Source organism: Nanorana parkeri, unplaced genomic scaffold (genome assembly GCF_000935625.1).
Source record: "Nanorana parkeri isolate BGI_ZX_2015 unplaced genomic scaffold, ASM93562v1 scaffold359, whole genome shotgun sequence".
Classification (NCBI taxonomy): Eukaryota; Metazoa; Chordata; class Amphibia; order Anura; family Dicroglossidae; genus Nanorana; species Nanorana parkeri.
This window is the reverse complement of record NW_017306627.1, coordinates 648,272-668,929: the sequence shown is the minus strand read 5'-3', so window position 1 is coordinate 668,929 and position 20,658 is coordinate 648,272. Positions and strand designations below refer to the sequence as shown.

At 38.3% G+C, this 20,658-nt stretch overlaps 1 protein-coding gene across 1 annotated transcript in view; it reads left to right on the top strand.

The window, feature by feature from the left end:
• LOC108788897 (poly(rC)-binding protein 3-like) overlaps window positions 1-20,658 on the top strand; it is a 162,145-nt gene that overhangs the window by 130,547 nt on the left and 10,940 nt on the right. The window contains exons 8-12 of the mRNA XM_018558799.1: window positions 6,372-6,500; window positions 6,644-6,787; window positions 11,773-11,814; window positions 12,283-12,358; window positions 13,807-13,859. Of these exons, the coding sequence (XP_018414301.1) occupies window positions 6,372-6,500; window positions 6,644-6,787; window positions 11,773-11,814; window positions 12,283-12,358; window positions 13,807-13,859 (444 nt within the window). The remainder of the gene's footprint in view (window positions 1-6,371; window positions 6,501-6,643; window positions 6,788-11,772; window positions 11,815-12,282; window positions 12,359-13,806; window positions 13,860-20,658) is intronic.

Here is a 20,658-nt window from a genome sequence, read left to right as displayed (position 1 = left end):
AAAGGCACACAAACTGTTTTACTTAGTGAATTTCTATTTAGCTTAGTAAATCTAGTGAAAATTCACTTTGCAAGGAGTGCCCAATCACATGCAAGGAATATAAAAAAAAATTATATTTTTGCATGTGTGATTTGATGATGGAAAGCAGCAGATTTTCACTTCAATTAATATAGTATGAGAAAGTCCCATGCAAAGTGAACCACCTATGTGCCTATAGTAAATCAATGCCACGGTATTGCATAAAATATTACTGCATTGATGAACACTAACAATTCAATTGAAACCAACTGCCTCAATAAATTATGTGTATATATGATTAGGTGAGAACATATCTCTAATCCTAATTACCATAACTAGGTGTGTATTCTAGAACACTAGTTTGGTACAGTGTGTGTACATGAATCCAGTGCTATTTTCAGGTTAGAAGCACTTTTCATCCTGTCATAAGTTGGCCTTACATAGTAAGACTCTGGCTGAAGATTTAACAGTAAGATTGGGCCATACAATCCATTTTGATAAATGTAAGATGGCCAGATAGAAATATGGAAGTTGCCAGTGCTGAATTGTTAGTAAAGTTTTGAAGTAGTCATTCTCAACCCTGTTCCATTACTAATTAAATCACTGATTTGGAACGAGTATGAAGCCAGTGAATTTGATCTGCATGTTGAGCTGTGAAGCAATGATATGAAACATAGCCCCAGAGATTAATAGATGGTGACTAATAAGGTTTAAAAAAAGCTGATGACCATCAAATTTAACCTCCTAAAGTAGAAATTAGGATAAAACTTTTTTTATGTTTTGGGTAGAATAAGCTCCGGATACTGCTTTGATTGACACAAGCAAAGCTCAGGTTAGTCACATCAGTTGTATGGCCATTCTTATATTACCTGGCTTTAGCTGTTGGTGTTATTGGTTTAGGTGACCAGTCAAGTTCTGTCTATGTATGGTCATTTACAGAGACTTAACTGCAGTGAACTTTACTGTGGCCCTAGACCTATTTGCTCATCTATTCTGTTCTGTACAGTCACCCTTCGATATGGTAGAATCAGCATTAAAGAGTTTTTAAATGCTGATTTACAATTACTCCTCTTGATTTGAGCAGGCACTTACCACTTCATGGGTCACCATGTATGGTGAAAGAGCAGGTAGTATTAAGATAACCCTCATGGAAATGATAATATACCCAGACATGGAATATATTACCTCTTATATTAGTATTATTCGGTTTGTATCTAGACCTACACAACTGTAAATATCAGTGACACTATAGGGGATGTTGTTGCACTTAGAAGCAACAAATAGCTAACCAATTGTTAACTATGGAGGGTAGGATGGGAGAAATTAAGCCAATGCATCACTCACAGAAGGCATCTCCGTGTACTGTAATGTTTTGAGAATAGTTCTGATCTACATACACTGAAAGTGCTGGATTTCCAAGTTTATGCATAGGAAACATTCTAATATAGGTGAATTTGCAGGAATTTTTCATTGTTTTGTATCTTAGAATGTCTGTAGAGCAATCACTTGGCTCTTTAGTTTAGTTCTGTTGCTGATATCTGAGGTGCAGTCTTTAATATTAATAGTTTCTGTCTGAGAAATAATTATTACAATGGGCTTTGGATGGATGTGTGAATATGAGGGTTGCTTTGTAGAATTATTTTATGAAAACTTGAAAGCTCCCTTAGAAAGCAATCTTTAAACTCTTTCGGGAAAGAATAAAAGTAGTTACATTAAGAATGTGAAAGGACTGAATGTCTTAGAAAGGACCAGGGGCCTTTTAAAAGAGTAGAACAACCATGCTCATATTGTTGGTTTTTTGTTTTGAATTTTGGCAGTAGAGTTAAAAAAGGACTATTATAACGGTATTTTTAGTCTGTGGGTTGACCTGTGTTTGTATTTCTTTCCTTAGATCAATTTGTCCCTAAATTTTGTATGCTGCAACTTTTCTGCATAACCTTCCAAAGAAGGAAGTATCTTGCAGTGTGATAACACATCTTTGTTCAAAAAGTTTAAAGGACATGCTTAAACTGTTAGTGTAGTAGCAATTTGGGCAAAACAAAAGGCTAACAAAAGCAAGGAACAGCCTGGGTAGTGGGAGTCCAGGGGCACAGGGCAGGAATCCAGGCACGGCAAAGGCTTATTGGCAGCGGAGAACAGCACGGGCAGAGTCCATGGACACAGGACAGCAATCTGGGTACAATAAAGGGTTAATGGCAATAAGGTACAGCAAAGATGGAAGAACAATCTTAGGCACAGCAAGGGTTCAATCCACGAGGTCACAGGCCAACAGTTCATAGTGTAGCAATCACAGGCACAGCAAGGGATAGATTACAGTGATTAAACAACTCATACTGTAGGCGTCTGACAGTCTTGGGCAGCAAGTTGGCTTGGCTGAGAGAGATCCAGGCAGGGTGACCTGCAGAATGAGGGGATTACAAAGTCCTTCTGGAGGGAGATCCCTAGGTCCTGGGAGGGGCAAAGTTCCAGGGTGACCTGGTCGCAGTGTCAGGTACGCCAGGTAGCAGGCAGCACATAGAGAGGAAACAAAGGGGCACATCAGTGTCCAGACAACAGTTCACAGCTAGTAAGGTGCCACAAGTCCCAGCAATCTCCAATCACAGAATACACATGTCCAGAGTCAAATGTCCCATTGACCTCCACAACATACAACAGGGAAAGCACTACAAATCCCAGCAGACCTCAGCAGCAGTAATTGAGCACAACAGTCAGGGTTAAGTCTCTCTTCCTCTTCATCCACAGACAATGTCCAGCCTTAGCGCAGCCTCTGGTTTGGCAGTCACAGTGAAGAACAAAGGCTTAGCCCTCCTACAGACATTAAAAGCATCCTGAGAGGTGCAGACATGATAGGGGAGGGAAAGGGAGTATACAGGCTGTTGTTTTAGCAACTGTCCCTACCCCCATGTGTCTTTGGTCTTCTCTGGGGAGGCTGAATTGATGGGAAATGGGGGATTTGTACTGGGCATGAGCAGGTTATATCGGTGGCCATTACAGATGTCCCAGTAGGGACATCTGTCCCAGTAGTGGCCACTGCCCGGACCCCCCGCTGTCCATTTCACAGCAGGGCTTTTGTGGTCTGCAGACTTCTGCCTGCAATAGCCAGCAGGACAGAGGGAGGGGGCCAGGAGGGGGAACATCTGATCTGCTGGCTTTGTGTCAGAAATCAAAGCCCAGGATGCTGTAGCTAGGAGGAGGTTGGGAGCCAGGAAGGGGGAACCCATGAGGAGCTGCGGAGTATTGAGGAGCACAGAGAGAGGGGCTCAGGGCTGCAATAAGCACCTTTCTCCACAGATGGGTTTTATTTTGAATGAGTTCTCATTAAATTAAATTGAAACAGCTTTCACCAATGTTTAGACATTAAATGCACCCTAAAGGGTAAAGTTTTCAAAACAGAGAAGGCATTTTGAGGGCAAAACTAATATTAAATGAATCACTTGGATATAATGACAATGTGATTCTGTTACTTTCCAGGGAAGTGGTAAGCTGCAATTTTTGTTAAATATTGATCCGTAAACCAAAATAGCAGCTTCCACAGTGTACAATTTACAGATACAATATAATAAATCCAGAACAGTAGACACATCTATGTAGCATACTGTAGGTAATCATGGTTACAAACATTCAACAACCAAGTTATATAGATCTCACCGAATTCTGGTAATGAATTACCTATATAAAGATATCTGCTGACATATGCATCATAAGAATGGTCATTTTATTGCTTTGTGTTTGTAAATATAATCTGGAGCGACCTCTATCATACTATGCCTGAAAATAACCACTTGATTTTTATTTGTAAATTTAGTCTGAAGAATTCTGTGTCATACTGTGTCTGAAAAGAACCCATTGATTTGTTTTTGTAAATTTAATCTGGAGAATTCTGTGTCATACTGTGCCTGACAAAAACCTTGGTTGTTTTACTAGCTGTTAATTGTAATCCTTTTTCTGATTGCTTTAACTCTTTCTGTGCAACACCTTCACTTTTATAATTAATGGCACAATACATGCATTGTAGTAGGAGCATCCTTGGCTGCACCATGTTGTAATCAAACAATAATACCTGTCACACTATTATTATTATTATTATTATTATATAACTATGTATAGTGTTAAGTTTTACTAAATTAAGATATCACACTAGCAACCCAATTGTTATTTGTAACTCTGGAATGTCCCTATCCAGATCTGTTCAGTGGGACAGAGTTATCCAGATCTGCACATGACCTCTGCCATTCGGCAGCATTAGAGCTTAGTTGCTTATGGTAAGAATATTGATTGATCAGACAGCTTCAAAAGGTCAGGAAGAGGCTAGAAATAAAGAAAGGTGATGCTACATGATCTACCTATCTCAACCTATTTACCATAATGCAGGAGAAGTATAATTCAATGAGTCATAGGGGAGGGATCATTTAGGGTGATGATAACATGAGGGCCACAATAGTGCAAAAAGTGGCACCTTTAACTTAATCAGCCAAATACAGTCTATTGATATGAACCAGTTTTCACTAGGTGAAGCTGGCCATACACCAGTAGAATTTGTTTTTGGAATATTGAATTTTCCAATAGCTATTAGGGTCAAACCAATCATTTATTTCAATCTCTGGTAATGAAAAAAAATAAAGGAGCAGGATGAAAAATGCTTCTCGAATGAACAAAATTCTAACAGTGAATTTGGTTATCGTTCAAGAAACTCCATTCATTTCCAAATTGAATATTAAAATAAATCCGTGGATTTGTGCCCCCACTTCGGTGGGCGATGTTTGTAAGACTTTATGCCTGACTGAAAATTAATAAAAAGTATTTTCCAAAAAAAAAAGAATATTAAAATCAATCAAAATTTCGAATGACCTTCATCAAGTCTCTGATGGCCTTATTGAAGTTTCTATTGAGATTTTTTCTATGAAGTTTTGTTTGAAAAGTGTAAGGCCAGCTTATTAGTCTTAGTCAGAATAATCAATCAGTGCTACTAAGCAGGAAGTAGAGACTTAATTTTTAATAAGTATGTTATGGCTGCTTCACATATATATCTTTCCCATGAACTCATATGGATTAAAACTAAGGATGCACCGAAATTGCGGCTTCTGAAACATTTTGGCAGAAAATGGCAAAATGCAGATAGTACCAAAACGGTTGAAAATGCAGTGCATCGCTAGCTTCTCTCCTCCCCACTGGGCGCCGGTCTGTGTCCCCTCTGATCCCCCCTGCTCTCCCCCGCCTGTGTCAGTAGAGGTGGGGATTGGAGGGGACACAGGGCTGATTCAGCTGCTAGCGCCCAGCGGGGAGGAGAGAAGCCATTCAGGGTCCATGCGGGGCAGTGCAGGGGGTGGAGAGCTGTCAGGAAGCCAAGCGGGGCGGTGCGGGAGGAAAGATCTGTCAGGATGCTGAGCAGGGGGTGCAGGGAGGAAAGCTTGACCCCGGTGAGGGAGGAAGCAGTCAGGATGGAGAGCAGAGCACAGTACTGATCGCTGAATGTTTGTAAATAATTGAGGACATAGTAAGCTTACTATGTCCCCAGTTATGAATGAACAGGAAGTGCTATATATCACTTCCTGTTCATTTATGATTAGGGGCATAGTAAATATTTCCTATCTGCTAACTTTATGAATGAACAGGAAGCAGCTCAGTACAGAGGCTTCCTGTTCATTCAAGACTGAGTTGATAGTAAATATTTACTATCTCCAGATTGTGAGAGCGTCCTGTTCATTAAGTGGTGGGGCTGCAGAAAAAGAGATTTACCATTTTAAAAGGGAAACAGACCCCTGATATTTCCTCAAAGCCCCCAACAGTAAAGTAAAAAAAATGAAATCACTAAAAAATAATGAAAAAAAAAGTTGGACATAACAGGATTTTTCGGTTTCAGTTACAGCCTGACAAAAATTTTAATTTTGGTTTTGATCTAAAGATTTAATTTTGGTATATCCCTAATTAGAACGTATACCTTATTTTGACATTTTCAAATATGAGAAAGGATTAGGATAAGCAGCACTTGTTAGCTTGCGTGATATTTACTAGTCATATGCACAACAAAAACATTTGTTTCCAGACCAAACAAATGAAAACGAAAAACGTTTTCATTCGTTTTGCCAAAAGAAACAAATGTTTATGTTGTTCCGGATTCAGAGGTAATGAGCCTCCAAATTTAAAACTGCACACTGAAACCGCAGAACGATATGGCATGTTCTACACATGCGTGCCGCCATTTTGGAGTAGATGGTGAACATTCCTAAAGGTGCCTTTGTTGTCATTTTAAAGATAAGAGTGAAGTTCCTCTTTCATAAATGCTACTTGTATCACATCTCTTAAATTTGTGTTTGCTATTTTCACCATGCTTTTTTTTTGTTTTGTTATTTCAGTCCACAGGTGCTCAAGTTCAAGTAGCAGGGGACATGCTGCCCAATTCAACAGAGCGTGCGGTTACTATATCAGGAACTCCTGATGCCATCATCCAGTGTGTTAAACAGATCTGTGTTGTCATGTTAGAGGTGCGTCTAACATATTTTATTTTATTTATTGAATTAGACTAGAATTCATTGTTTGAATTAAATCAAAATTTTACAGAAATAATAGAATAATTCAAGAATAACACGATTTAAATAATTTATCAATTTTTTTTTTTCTTCATCAGTCGCCGCCAAAAGGTGCCACCATTCCTTATCGCCCAAAGCCTGCCTCTGGACCTATTATTTTTGCTGGAGGCCAGGTAAGAGCGGACACCATTTTGGCCTCAGCTGGAAATCACGCCGTCTTGGCCCAACCTCAACCAACACATGTTAGTTTACTCTGGTTTTTCCTGGTATAGTATAAGAGTACATGTTGTTTTGAGACATTGCTTGCACATAGTCGACCAGTTCACCCGAACTGCTTTGTCATTTCAGAATCGCTGCAGTCCCAATTATCACTTTATCGGTTCCTCATGTTTTTCATGCATTAAATGGTTCAGAAAGTATTGTGCATGCTGTGCTCCCATTTTAATTAAGTTGCAAATTAATTTACAGTTTGAGTGTCTGTCTCTTATTCTTCATTTACTACAGATCTGATTTAAGAGGATACTGAAGTGATAGGTTAACAGCACCACTATTCAAGTCAAGTATAGTTTTTAAATGATCAAGGAATTATTACAGAAGATAATTGAGCAGGCATGCCAGACTAAGTTCTTGTTCCAAGTGTTTCAGAAAATATTTGTATTTGAGGTTATGCTCTTGTTTTGTATGAAAGTCCAGGAATATGAGTAAGTAGATGCTCATATCGTGGATATAAGATTTCAGCACAAAGCAATTCAAATAACAGGGTTTATGTACTAAAGGTCTAATGAATGTGCATTTTGAAAAGTGATTGTTTGTTTTATGGTTTATGAGTAAGGTGAAGCTGTGTTCACTTTGCATAACTAATCATGTTCAAGGCAAGTTAAAAAAACAGGACTTTTGTTGCACATAATTGGATGGTTGAAGTGAAGCAGCTGCACCTTATTCACTAAACTAAATATTCATTTTAAATGTTAAAGCTGCATTCCAAGCAGACAGCTAAATAAAACATTGCTTATATTCGGGACGGCTTATACTCGAGTATATACGGTATATAATAATAAAGAAATCGATATACTGTACATATACTGTACATTTATGGAAGCTGTCTTACCTGTCAATGGATATGTTCTTCTTTCTATCCAGTTATAAGATGTACACAGCCGTGCCACAATGCACAGCTCTGAATGGCAGGGGAGGAGATTTGATTTTTCTCTTCTGTTGTTAAGAATACAACTAAATATTTTTCCTGCCCCCAGCCTATGACTGGGCAATATAGGAGAAGCAGCAGACAAAGGAGCCCATCTCTCTGTCACTCTGCTCTCTTCTTCTGCCAAAATTGCTCTTGGTAAGCACGTGTGTACTGCAGCACAACTGGTTCTCCCTCCCCCAGTCTGAGCTCTGCTATACATGGGCTGCAAGAGCTTGATACCAAGTCAAAGTCCAATACTTACACTGATTGCATTTACTATACATTTTAATGATTTAAACTAAATGACTAAAAAAATTTCATACCAGTAGTCATTATATTCTATATTAATGTAGAACTAGGTTGTATATTGCCTAAAATATATGGGAACTACTTGTAAAATTCCTATTTGTTTTCTACCATCAACTAGCCATTAACTCACAGAGTATTTTCAAACACCTATTTATAAAGCTCCAAAAATTGTGTACAGAAAACCCAAACCTTATCTTACTAAAACAATAAAAACACTTTGCAAAATTGATCTTTTAACATAATCTATTACTTTTTGCATTTACACCTGTAAGATTTAAAATCTGTTTCTGCAATATTGTGCAGCGTATTATTTAGAATTTATGTTTAACCCGAAAGAAAATCTGTTATGTTATCCCAATAAATTGCTTAACTTAAACCCATGCACTTGTGTTAGAACAGCTAGTCATGTTTATATAATATTGGAATGTACTCCAACAGTGATCCAAAGTCTCTCAAAGATTATGTGAGTGGGTGGAATATATGTTTGCAAGACCAGGTTTCTATTATCACACAGGCTTCACACAGGCTGATCAGGAGAGGATCTCTACACGGATTCCCTCCTGATCACAGCAGTACGGAGCAGATGTCACTCCCGTGACACCCATGTTCGTACAGTTTTTTTCCTTTCATTTTCTTGAGATGGAGGAAAAAACTGGAATTACAGCACCCCATGTCTGTCTATGGGGAATTGGATGTAAGCTGACATGTGTCCATTTACATCGGATTACGCCTGATCCGGCATAATCCAGTCCAGCTAAATGGATCTCTAATTTATTTGTTTGTTTTTCCGGACCTGGCCGGAGTCAAGGTAAACAGGTATAAACGGATACCTGTCTGTTTACACAGAGCTGCCCACAGACTTACATTGGGCATTTAATCGGGTCTGCTTGAAAAGCTGACAGGCAGACCCGATTGGACAGCCCATGTAAAAGGGGCCTAAAGGTGGTATGCCTTGTTATTCTATAAGCCATCACTAAAGAGCAAAATTCTGTGCCCCTACCTTGTCAGCCACATCCGTCAATAATCCACTGTGGGAACCCCTTCAAAAACCTGCTACTTCTGAGTATGAGGCACATGCGTACATTTCCACAGTGCAGTACTTAGCAACTCAGTGATATATCACTAGGTCCAACCACTGTCATATTGGTGTAGTGGGCATGCCAAGCTATATGCAATTTTCTATATATTCTATTCTATATGTACATAGGATTTTCAGAAGGCACATCATGATGCTTGTGGAAAGTATTACTGTTACTTTTTGCTCAGTACAGAGTCGATTTTAGATTGTTTTTAACAAGTTGTACATTTTCAACAAATATCAGAACTTGGTTATCATGACTTTCTAAGCAGTCCCAGTGTATGAGTTTCATAATTTTTCCACAGCACTTTTCTAGAACTGCTCTTGTTTAACAAAACACCAATCATGTGATAGATGCATATAATAAACTTTGGTTTAGCAAACAGAAATGCCTCTGAAAGTCATACAAGCAAATTTCTAATGAAATAATGTTATCTCTGCTGAATAAAGCATGCCGATATAGTTTATTAGAACATTTAACAATAATAATATGGCTAATAAGTCATGTTTGGTTACAGTATAATAGGTGGTATTAGTGGTCAAATTATCAAGGAAATATTTCCCTGGTGAAGACATTCACAATTTTTTTCAAGCACTTTTCTATTATAATTTTCTTTTAAACAGCATTGAAAATTCACATAAAAGCAACATAGAATATTTTAGATTTTAACTACATTTGCATATTGTATAAACTAATCTTCTGACTGGCCATCTGGCAATGCAAACTTGCCAGTTTATCAGCTCTCAAAGTAAACCTTTTATGAAGTATTTTTAGTAAATGCATACAATTTTCATCTTTAAACTCAAATACATTCTTCTATTACTGGAGTTTGCAAAGCATTAATATAAGCTGTGATATAAAATGTGTATTAGAGGCCAGTAGGCTTAAAAGTTTACAAATGGGGTGGACACCCCGTCCTGTGCTTATCTGATAAATAAAAAGGATAGGATATAATAATAAAAAGCTAGCCTTACCACTGTAGCATAGCCTATAAGACTTGTATTGTTTAGTATAACATAAAATCTCTGGACTAAAGGTCCTCATGCATAGGCAAATCAATTACCAATTACTACTCTGCTGATAATGACCCTTGTATGGGCAGCCCCAATATTCAAGATCAATGGATATTTGATTGGATATTGAATGGCCATGAGGGAAGATGCAGTTATATGAAGATGTTTCGATGCATGTGTGTAGTTCTTGTACAAACGCTACTTTCTCTGTACAGTATGGCCATTTAGAAGTTGCAGGAGTAGATACATTAAAATAATTTGTAAAAAGACAGCACTTAAGGTGTAAGAAAACCCAAAATATGTTTCCTGCCTGTTATATTTTCCGTATATGTTTAACATGCCTCTCTGTATGCAGTTTTGTTAAGGAAATCACTTGCAATTAGCAGCAGCACTGTCAGCCTGCTGTAAGTGCTCCCTCAATTGGCCATGGAAGCAGGAGGCATGCTTTGCCCTGATAAGATGTCAAATGGCCCAGCTGAAGGAGTGCACATGGCTGGCAGACAACACTGAAGCTTGTACCACATCACTGGTATCCCACCCAAGGTCTGCCCCTCTGACACATTTCACCCAATCACAGGTTTAGTTGCAGAGATTTCTATGTCTAAGCCCATGATTGGGTGAAATGCATCGATGGGGTAGACCTTGGGTGGGACGCTAGTGATGTGGTACAAGCTTCTGAAACTATTCCAATGGAATCCAGTGTCTTGTCAACTTTTCCTCCGAATGTATGTGCTCATATTGGAGTGAGGACATGCTCTCAGTGGCAAGCACCCAGCTCATTCCTTTCCTGAGCCATGGAGGAGTGGTGCTTTGTTTGTGTGGTCTCCGGGCAGAAAACACTGCTGCTAATTAAGAGGCAGTGGCTTAGCACTGTTGGCAACAAAAAGTGCTATTACTGGCAGGATCTCCAGGTAAGAAACTTTGCAACATATTCACAAAACTGTATTTGCTTAAGAAAACTGTAAACAGTGAAGCATTTTGTCAAACATACAAAAAAATAGAATGCAGCCAATAAATCACTTGTAAAAGAAGCGTGAATATTCTTACTTTTGCAAAGGCCTCTGTATATTTAAAAAATCCACATTTCTGCTTCCTAATCGCTGCAAGTATTCAACCACTGGATGCTTGCTCCGCTGCCAGCCTATGGGGTTCCTCCTGCTGGTTTGTATGCTCCGTAGTAATGTATGAGCTGGCAGGAAGAACCACATCAGCCAGTGGGGAAGTACGTTTTCTACACATTTGGAAGTGTTAAATACTTTCAGTTGGGGAGTGGAGATGCGTCAGCCTTTTAACACATTGGCTGCCATAAAGGTAAGTCTATTTACGTTTGTTTTCCAGGTGACTTTTAGGCTTAAAGGGACCCAGTGTTGGCTGGGCCACTAAAACACCAGATGTGGGCATCAATAATTGGATTTTCTATCTCAGATTTGCAGTGAAATTAACCAATTTCCACCCTAATCATTGGCATTCCTTCTTTAAACAACATTCAATATCAGAACTGAGTATGTCATTCCTGGTCAACTACAAAACTATACAGTATCCTTTACAAAATCATTTTTGTAGAATTTCATCAGTAGTCGTCTAAAGAAAAAAATAATAAAAGCTCAAGTGTAATTTTTTATTTACTTGTCGTTTTCTAGGCATTTGCAATTCAGGGGCAGTATGCTATTCCACATCCAGACGTGAGTCCAGCGCATGTCAATAATATCAGACTTACCCTATTTATTTGCACTGGGAAGCATTTACTTTCTGTAGGAGATGAATTGATTTTCTTTGCACTAACACATATAGAAAGTAATAACTGGTTTAAGTGACTTAATTTTGTAGAAAGTATAGCAGCCCAGATGCAAAATGAAATCTGTACTTTTGTCATTACTTTAATTTTGCATGCTTTTAAGTTCCACCTGTGTAGTATTATTTATGTATGTTAACAATAACTGTAGTTATGACAAAATATAACAGTTAAAATGTAATGTATTTCTTAATGTTGTATTATCTATTTTCATAGTTTAGATAAGAATGTTTCATCCTTTCTGTTAATTTGAATAATCCAGTTGTTTTGTTTTTATTTTTAAACAATAGATGGTTTTCTGTACTCTGATATAATTACATTTGATTGGTTAGTTCTAATTTCCCATCCTGCCCTGCAGTTGACCAAGCTTCACCAGTTGGCTATGCAGCATACCCCTTTTACTTCCCTTGGGCAGACCACCCCTGGTTTCCCTGGTACGTACCCATGACCCCTGAGAATGTCCTTCTTCTTAACACCTTTGTTTTCCCATGGTCATTACATCATTTCTTTTACTAAATGTCGTCAATGACCATTATCCTTTGTAATCTTTATTATATGATGCTTCTTGTTTTTGTTTTTGCTGCTGCATTCATCTATGCTTTGTCAGTCTAATTTGCTTCATTTTGTTTTGTTCCATTAACATAAACTAAATATACCAATGATGTCCATTAGAGGAGCTGGTGTACTCAAGCATATACTAATATGCATTGAAATGAATACATTATGCAGTGTGATCAAAAAAAGGGCACAGTTTAGCTGAAATTTCCTATTCCTGACTTTCCGGAAGTATAAAGACTAGTCATATAAGTAATTACATTAATTGAGGATGAAGAGCTCTCTAAAAATATCTTGCTCTAACAAGTCTTTCAAATAATCAACTATCTCTTAAAAGAATTTAAAAATAACCATAAAATAATAGGATTTGCCCTCATTAGAACTTTACATTGGTACATGCTTGCAGTATGACGTTCCTGTTATTGCTTTTATCATGTATAAGAATTCTAAGAAATTATAATTTGGCCTTGGATATATTTAAACTCCTGGAAATACTATATTTCAAAAAATTACTTTCAGAAATGTTGATCTTATGAAGATGTACATGATGAAATATTAGACACTCTTCTGTTAATTTCTGCTTGCTTCAGACTGTCCTTTCTTTTTCCTTATATTAATAGCTATTGCTTTGCTCCTTAAATGTTTTCCTTATTAAAACAATAGAATGCATCTTGATGAATGTAGCCACTCCTCAACTTCTTTTTTCCCCTGTAACTCTATTCATTCCTCTATAAAACAAATGTATGCAACTTACAGTATTCTCTGTTTCCTACCTCTTCCAATAAACCTTCCCTCCTGAGATGTCTGAAATACCACTAACCCTATTGATTTGAATTCCACTTGCCTTCATTGTATATCCTGCCCAAATCCCACAATATTTTTCTTTAGTAACAACAATCAATCCTTTCATTTTTTTATTTTTTGTTTTTATTATTAAATAGGTAACTTTGCATATCTAAGCAGGCAGGGAGTGCAAGTATTAGCTCAAACACAATTAAATTAAGCCATGTACCGGTCAGTTTAATTCCTTTGTCTATCCTGCTTCCTAATTACATCAAGTGACATTTTGTCCAGTACCATTTGGTGCCAGACTGACAGTTCTTAATGCATAAGAGACATATTCAAATCTATGCTGACTTCTACTTTTCCCCCGTAATAATGTTTTTCACATTGCTGTAAGTTCTGTACTTTTCTTTGCTGCGGTATGATCTTTTTCATTTTTGTTTACATCTGTGGTACAATGTGTGTGTACTTTACATTTTCTGTTTTATGTGCAAGCTACTGGTAAATTGTGTCCATGACTTCTTGTTGCTTCTAATCTTCTTAGGACTGGATGCCACTTCTCCGACCAGTTCCCATGAACTTACCATTCCAAATGATGTAAGTGAATTCATATTTTTGCATTATGGAAGTTTTAATCTAAGCATTTGTGATTTAATCAAAAACATTGTGATTAAAGGCATGGTTTTCCTAAAGTAAGCTTGTCAGGTTCTTATAAAATGGAGCTAAAAAGTCCCTGCAAGAGAAGATGTAGTATACATGTCTCCTACTTTCCCACCCACCAGAGTGGAGCAGAGTTAGGAGAGACAAGCCTTCGTTGAGTTGGGTATACTACCTCTTCTCTTGCAGGGACCTTTTAGCTCTATTTTCTAAGAACCTGACAGGAGAACTTCAGGTTAATTCATTTTCTTTCAACATCACATCTGACAATACCTGAGCATTACTCTCTCTCATATCACAGCTTTTTAGAAACCCCTAGCTCAGACTGGAAATCAGAATTCAAATTTTTTTCTGGATACATTAATTACCCCTCCTTTTCCATTTGGCTGTACCTATTACCAATAAAAAAAAAACCCAGCAAATTGGAAACAGGGTTGGAGGAAGCCAAAGAGAAGGGAGTAAAGGTTTTTTTTTAAAAACAGGTTTTACAGCTACTTTTTAGGGTGTGCTTGAGCTGTAAAATGAGAAAGGGAGTTATAAAGAAGCTTGCAAGAGCCTGTATGCTCACGTACTGTTAGCTGGGATAGCAAGAGGAATTACATGGTTTACTTTAAGTTGTCAGTTAGCACTTGGAGAACATGCTTGCTCTCAGAAGGTGTGATTCACAAAGAGAAGCCAGGTCTTTCACACAACATATGAGACTTTACAGTATGGTAAAAATGTGTTTGCCATTATGACACTATGGGTATAAACTTGACAACACCACTGGTTTAGCATTTGTAGTTTTTGTGGATGTTGTAAAAGTATGTGGTGGGACAGCATGAACCAATATTCCAGAAAGGCTTGTCATGTATCAAAGAACGTGTGTATTTATTTTGGACTATATTCACAAACAATTAGAAGCAAATGAAAGTGTCAGGTTTATATGCAGAAGGTTTTCTGCAAGGTTGCTGTAGTCTCTGTGGGAGAGGGTGCAGTTAGCTACCTGGAAGGTCCTTAAAACTGAAGAGTCTTCCTGTTGCTATGAAGCTGAGAAACACTATTTCTTAGACCAGTTGATGTCAGTTTACATAGCTGGAGCTGGAACAATTTATAATAATACTGACTTGTGAGTGTCTTCACTTCACTCACTTCCTGTCACAGGACAGGAAGTGAGGGTAACTCTCCCCACCGAGGGCACAGACAGCAATAAAAAAAACCTAACATAGATTATAATCTCCCCCCACCCACCCTGTACAAAACTTTAAAAATGTTGTGGTTGAAAATTAGGTTTTAACTTTCAAGTGCAGTAGCTTTTAGCAACCAATCAATATTCTTGTTTTGGTCTGATGTCTGGTTAGTAGCTCTGGGATACAGCTTTAAGAATTAATGCTCATTTTTATTTAAGTAGGCTTTCAGTGTGTATCAGCCAAAGTCGATTACACTGTGTGCGTGTGTGATTAAAAAATCCAGCTGCCTTACATGTCAGTTCATCACCCATGGCCAACACACATTTACTGATCACCTTGACAATAGTTACCCCATTAAACAGTTCATCACATGCTCACACGACCACGTGGTCTATGGTCTGAAGTGTCCATGCGGCTTACTGTATATTGGACGCACCACCCGTACCCTAAGAAAGAGAATAGGCGAACACAAACGCTTCATTGCTGTTGGTGATCGTGACCATAGTGTCCCCAGACACTTTGCCGCTAAACATGGCAAACGGATTCAGGACTTACACGTGTTCGCCATTGAACACATTCCTACCCGTTTTTCTCCAGCTGAGCGATTTCAGAGGTTGTGTAGACAAGAGACTTTTTGGATCTACAGACTTAACACTCTTGCCCCAACAGGACTCAACGAAGAACTAGAGATCTTGACCATCACATAAAACTTCATAGACCAATGCCCTACACGACAACTCTAAGTGTCAGCACACTGGTTCTTGTTACACATCTGTCTCCCATTCACTCAGTGTCCTTCATTGAGCAAGTGGTTTTTTATCAAAAAGGGTTCCCACATGATGAACAAAAGGAACGGTTCTCTAATACATATTTTTATTCATTTTATTTTTATTTTTATTTAATATTTTTTCCATTTTCTCTTTTATAACATTATTTTTAGTGCTTTTAATAAAGACATTTTTAATAAAGACATTTCCAACTTAGTAGCCTTTCAACTAAGGTCCTGTTTTAACCATAGCACCATTTCCAATGTAGAAACATAGTAGCTTTTTATCCTAATATGACTTTTATTGCATAATGGCTCCCCCTTTTTTAACAACAACAATAATAACAATGATAGTAACTCCTTCCCATTGTCCTTTTCCCTACATATCAGTCATTTATGGCCTCAATGCACACCAAGCTTCTAAATACATGCCCGGTTCCAGCAGCTACGTTCTCAATTTTGAACCGCCGCTTACCACTACTAGCTCCGCCCACCTGTCATTTTTAAAACCGGCGGATTCCCGCCACCGTCCTACCGTTCTACCCGAGCTTGAAAAAGAGGTAGTACCTCGAAACGCGTCGCTCTTTTTCTCCCTGATCCCTCTCTATCTCATCAGTGAGCCGACCACTCGGCATCTGTCAGCTGCCCCCGCACACAGACTCTCGTACACTGTCCCAAGCAGACCTGACAGTGACCGATTGCCGACACCCACAGCCGCAGCTGCAACAGCCCTGTCTATTGCTGACACCGCCGGGTTCCCCCTGGTTCTCCTCTACACCGCCCACAGCCCGCATTTCCCTAACGGCACTACGGGCGAAGTCCCCTCTTCTCGCTCACACCCTTCTGTGGATGTACTCCTCTGAGCAGCACACCAGCCAAAGTCGGACACACATCACGAGTGTTCCGATCCTCCATATAGGCCGCCCATCTCCTGATCCCGGGATTCACATGTAAGTGCCACCACTTTGATTTTCCGTTATATCTTGTTCAGCCAGCCAGCCTTTTGTGTTCTTTTGATCCTTATACTGTAGCTGTATACAGTATCTGCAGTGCTGCAGTCTGGGAACATCTACAGCAATGCTGTCTGTGACTCTAATAGGGGTCTATTCACAAAAGGGTGGAGAGTTTGGAGAAATGAACATTCTAGGGCAACATAGCTGATTTGGAAAAATTCTCCAAGTCAGCTCACTTTCCAGTTCAGCTATGTTGTCCTAGATTGTTCACTTCTCCTGCCTTCTCCAATCTCTTCACCCTTTAGTGAATAGACCCCTAAGGCTGTAGACATTTGGAGTGAGAGTTGGGGATTACTATGTTGCTCACTGTTCTCCTTTTTGGACACAGCTTGGACAGCACAGGTCTTCTTTAAGTGGTGGATTATGTGTTAATTATGAACTGCCGTTGATTTGAAGGGATCATTTGATATGAGTGCTCAGGTTTTTTGGCACAAATTATTTGTTGCATTGTATAAAGGCACCAAAAATATGTTGCACAAATGTAATAGTATTATTGCAACTACGATAGTTGTGACAGTATTTAGTTATATTACATTATTTGTCATCATAAAAGTGTAAATTTCACAAGAGGTTTAGGGTTAGCGTTTGAAGTTGCCTTGTATTTACAATCTAAAGTTAAGCTGTTTGATTGAGTGACAAAACAAATCAGTAAAAAAAATAACCGAATTCACCATTACGTATATAATTTTTTAGTTTAATTCCTGATTAGAGGCATAGCAACACTTTCTTCACATGTGACAATGCTTAGGCATACTCTGTTCTTCTAGCTCACTGGAGCAAATGAGGAGTTTGATTGACTTACCCTACCCACTCCTGCTTCTGATTACTGGAATACATCCAGTATTAGCGGTTAGGTTGAGGTAAGGGGTTAGTATTTTTTCAGGTCTGATAAGCTGATTTTTTGGATGTGATAAGTTTTTGTTGACTTACCACAAGCAGTAAATTATTGTTGCTAAGACGAATGTGCTTTTTATTAAGTCTTTAAACATTTGCTTTCAGACTACAACAGGCTTTATTTCTAGCTTACCCGAGGCTTTCAGCAATTGATATGTCAGTCCCAGGAATTATTTACTGAACAAGCAGCTAGACATTATTAAACCGAAAATATACTGCACTGAGAAGATGGCTTTGTTTTACTGACTTGCCTTATAGTTTAGGTATATATGCATTACTCTGTGGATCTGCTTTTTAAATGCGGAAACAAAAGTAGAATGCAGTTCTGTCAGCCAGTTACAACAGCCAGTCAGGTTCCTTGTTTATTTTATAGTGCATTTCACAAAATATGTAGCACGTCATTAATTGGTATGGGTAAAAATTATTTGCTTAGCTCTGTGGTTGAATTTATGGTTATCTATATCAGTTTTGCCATATTGATAGCGCTTCTCAGTTAAAATAATATGCTGTATTCAGAAAGCGCTGAATGTAACATTTACCACTACATTATTCGTATTATTTACTACATGAATTATTCACCATATTGATAACCACATTCACCAACGCATTTGCTTCATCAAGCAACTTCACAACTTCTATTCATCCTGTTTATAGCCTGGCAAATGTGTCACGTGACATTTCAAAGTGGTGGATTTGCATTTTAAAAATCTAAAGGTGCAGGAACTGTGAAAAATTGGCCAATGTAGCAATGTTACTTTGGTATTCAATAACTTCTTTGCAGAATATACCGAACATCCTAGAATTTTAGCATGTAGTTATGTCATGGGACATTATCTCATTATTATGTGCTGTGGTTTTATGCACTAAAACGTTTTAATCATAGGAAAATATGAACTAATACATTGTGTTGTATTGATTTATGTAACAATTGGAATCATGTAAAAATTAATATTGTACAGACTTTTGTACATTAGATTGTATGCAAAATACTATACTATGCAAGATACTTGAAAATAGGGCATATAAAAAAAAGGTCATAGCACACTTTAAAAGTATGTAAAATCTTAAAGTGACACAGTCTAAAAAAAATTTCAAAAGCATAAATGTAAAAATGTAAAAATGTAAAAAATTACTTGTGGCCCCTGCAAAATCCATGCCAGAACATTATCCAAGATAGGGTTCTGGTATGGATTTAAGGAGGGGACCCCACCAATAAACACAAACAAGTGTGTTTCCCACTTCATATCTCCCGCTTGACATCAGAGTCATCAGTCCCCCTTCACATCAGAGCCCTAGCACCACTTCAGGTGCCACAGCTGCGACAGCATGGCAGCGGGTGCGAGGCAGAGCAGGCAAACTTCCCTCCTTTTCTGAATACATCCCACTATCCTTGGATTAGCACCACTTGTTTCAATGGTTCTGGCAGGCAGCCTATCTGCACAATGGAAAGGCATGAGGCTGTATGAAAAGTTATTTCCAGTTCTAGGGCAATGACACAGCCTTTTGGCGTGACCCAGTCTCTCACAACTCATTTAATAAGTATGCCTGGTCAGGCTGCAGTAAGAGCAGCTACCTCACAGTTTCCACTGTTGGGCACCATGTCATGCCTGAGGAAACTCGGCACTAATGTCATCCACTAGGTGGAGTGTTGCATGAACGCGCTCCTTCCCTACTTTTCAGCTTAAGAGGAAGTACCTTCATACTGCTGCTACTGCTGGTTTTAAGCACATTGTGGATTATCCACTCTTCAATGACTTGATCACCTCTGGCCACCTACAACTCTAAACAACAGAACCAACTGCTTGGGTTCGTGAGTATGCGAGGCCTTGTCTTACTTTAGGCCTAGTTGCTTACAGATAAATGATGCAACCTGCCATTTAAGAGATGCTCAGAGGACAGTCCTGCTGCTCGTCCACTATCCTACAGTTTTGTAAGATGATTTACTGGTGTCCCCAGGAGGAACGGATGCCTGTAACCTGGATCTAGGGATCTAGGGGTTTCTATCAAGTTGTCCTTGATCAGCAGCTTTTCAGGCCTCTGGTATTCATGTCTGAATTTGTGTCAGTCTGTGCACAATTAATGGAGCAATTCTTTCACAGAATCTCTTATCACACTCTGGTGCCTTTTACGGAGATTAGAGTCTACCTTTAACCTCACTGACTGACTTACTACTATAATGAGACTGTATTCAAGCAGGTTCTGTATAACTCAGATATGAAATCTGTTGTTTCCAATCTGATTGTTGCAGTACACTCTGCTGTGCTTCTAATCTAGAGGATCTTTTTGACTTATTACCTGGTACAACAGAAATCATCTAATTATCTGCTCTAAACTGAAATGTAATGGTTGTTTTCGATTACCTGAATTATTATACAGCATGTATTACTATATAGTATTTATATAGCACCAACAGTTTACGCAGTGCTTTACAATATAAAGATAAGATGGTTAGGAGGGCCCTGTTTTTGAGAGCTTACAATCTAAAATAATTTACACTCTCCAACAGAACCTACATAAATTACAAATGTTGTGTATGGATTTATGTATATATACAGTACATACCACATCTCAAATACGGTACATTTTCACGAAAATGTAATTCCTTTCTTTGGGAAACAAACATTTTCTCTACTCCATGCCTCCAACAGTCATGCTTAAATTGCAAATAAAATAATATGTAAAATCTCACCAAACTCTAGTTTGACTTTATGTACATCAATATCTGAAATCATATCTATCGTACTGCACAGGTTTGTTTATATTACAATAATGGGTTGCCCTTTAGATAGAAGAGTGATAGATTATTGCCAGCCCATTAAAGACAATAGATGCAACCAGCACCTATGCAGAATGGGACAAGACAACATTTTGGTTTTATTGGGTAAGGGATTATCTAA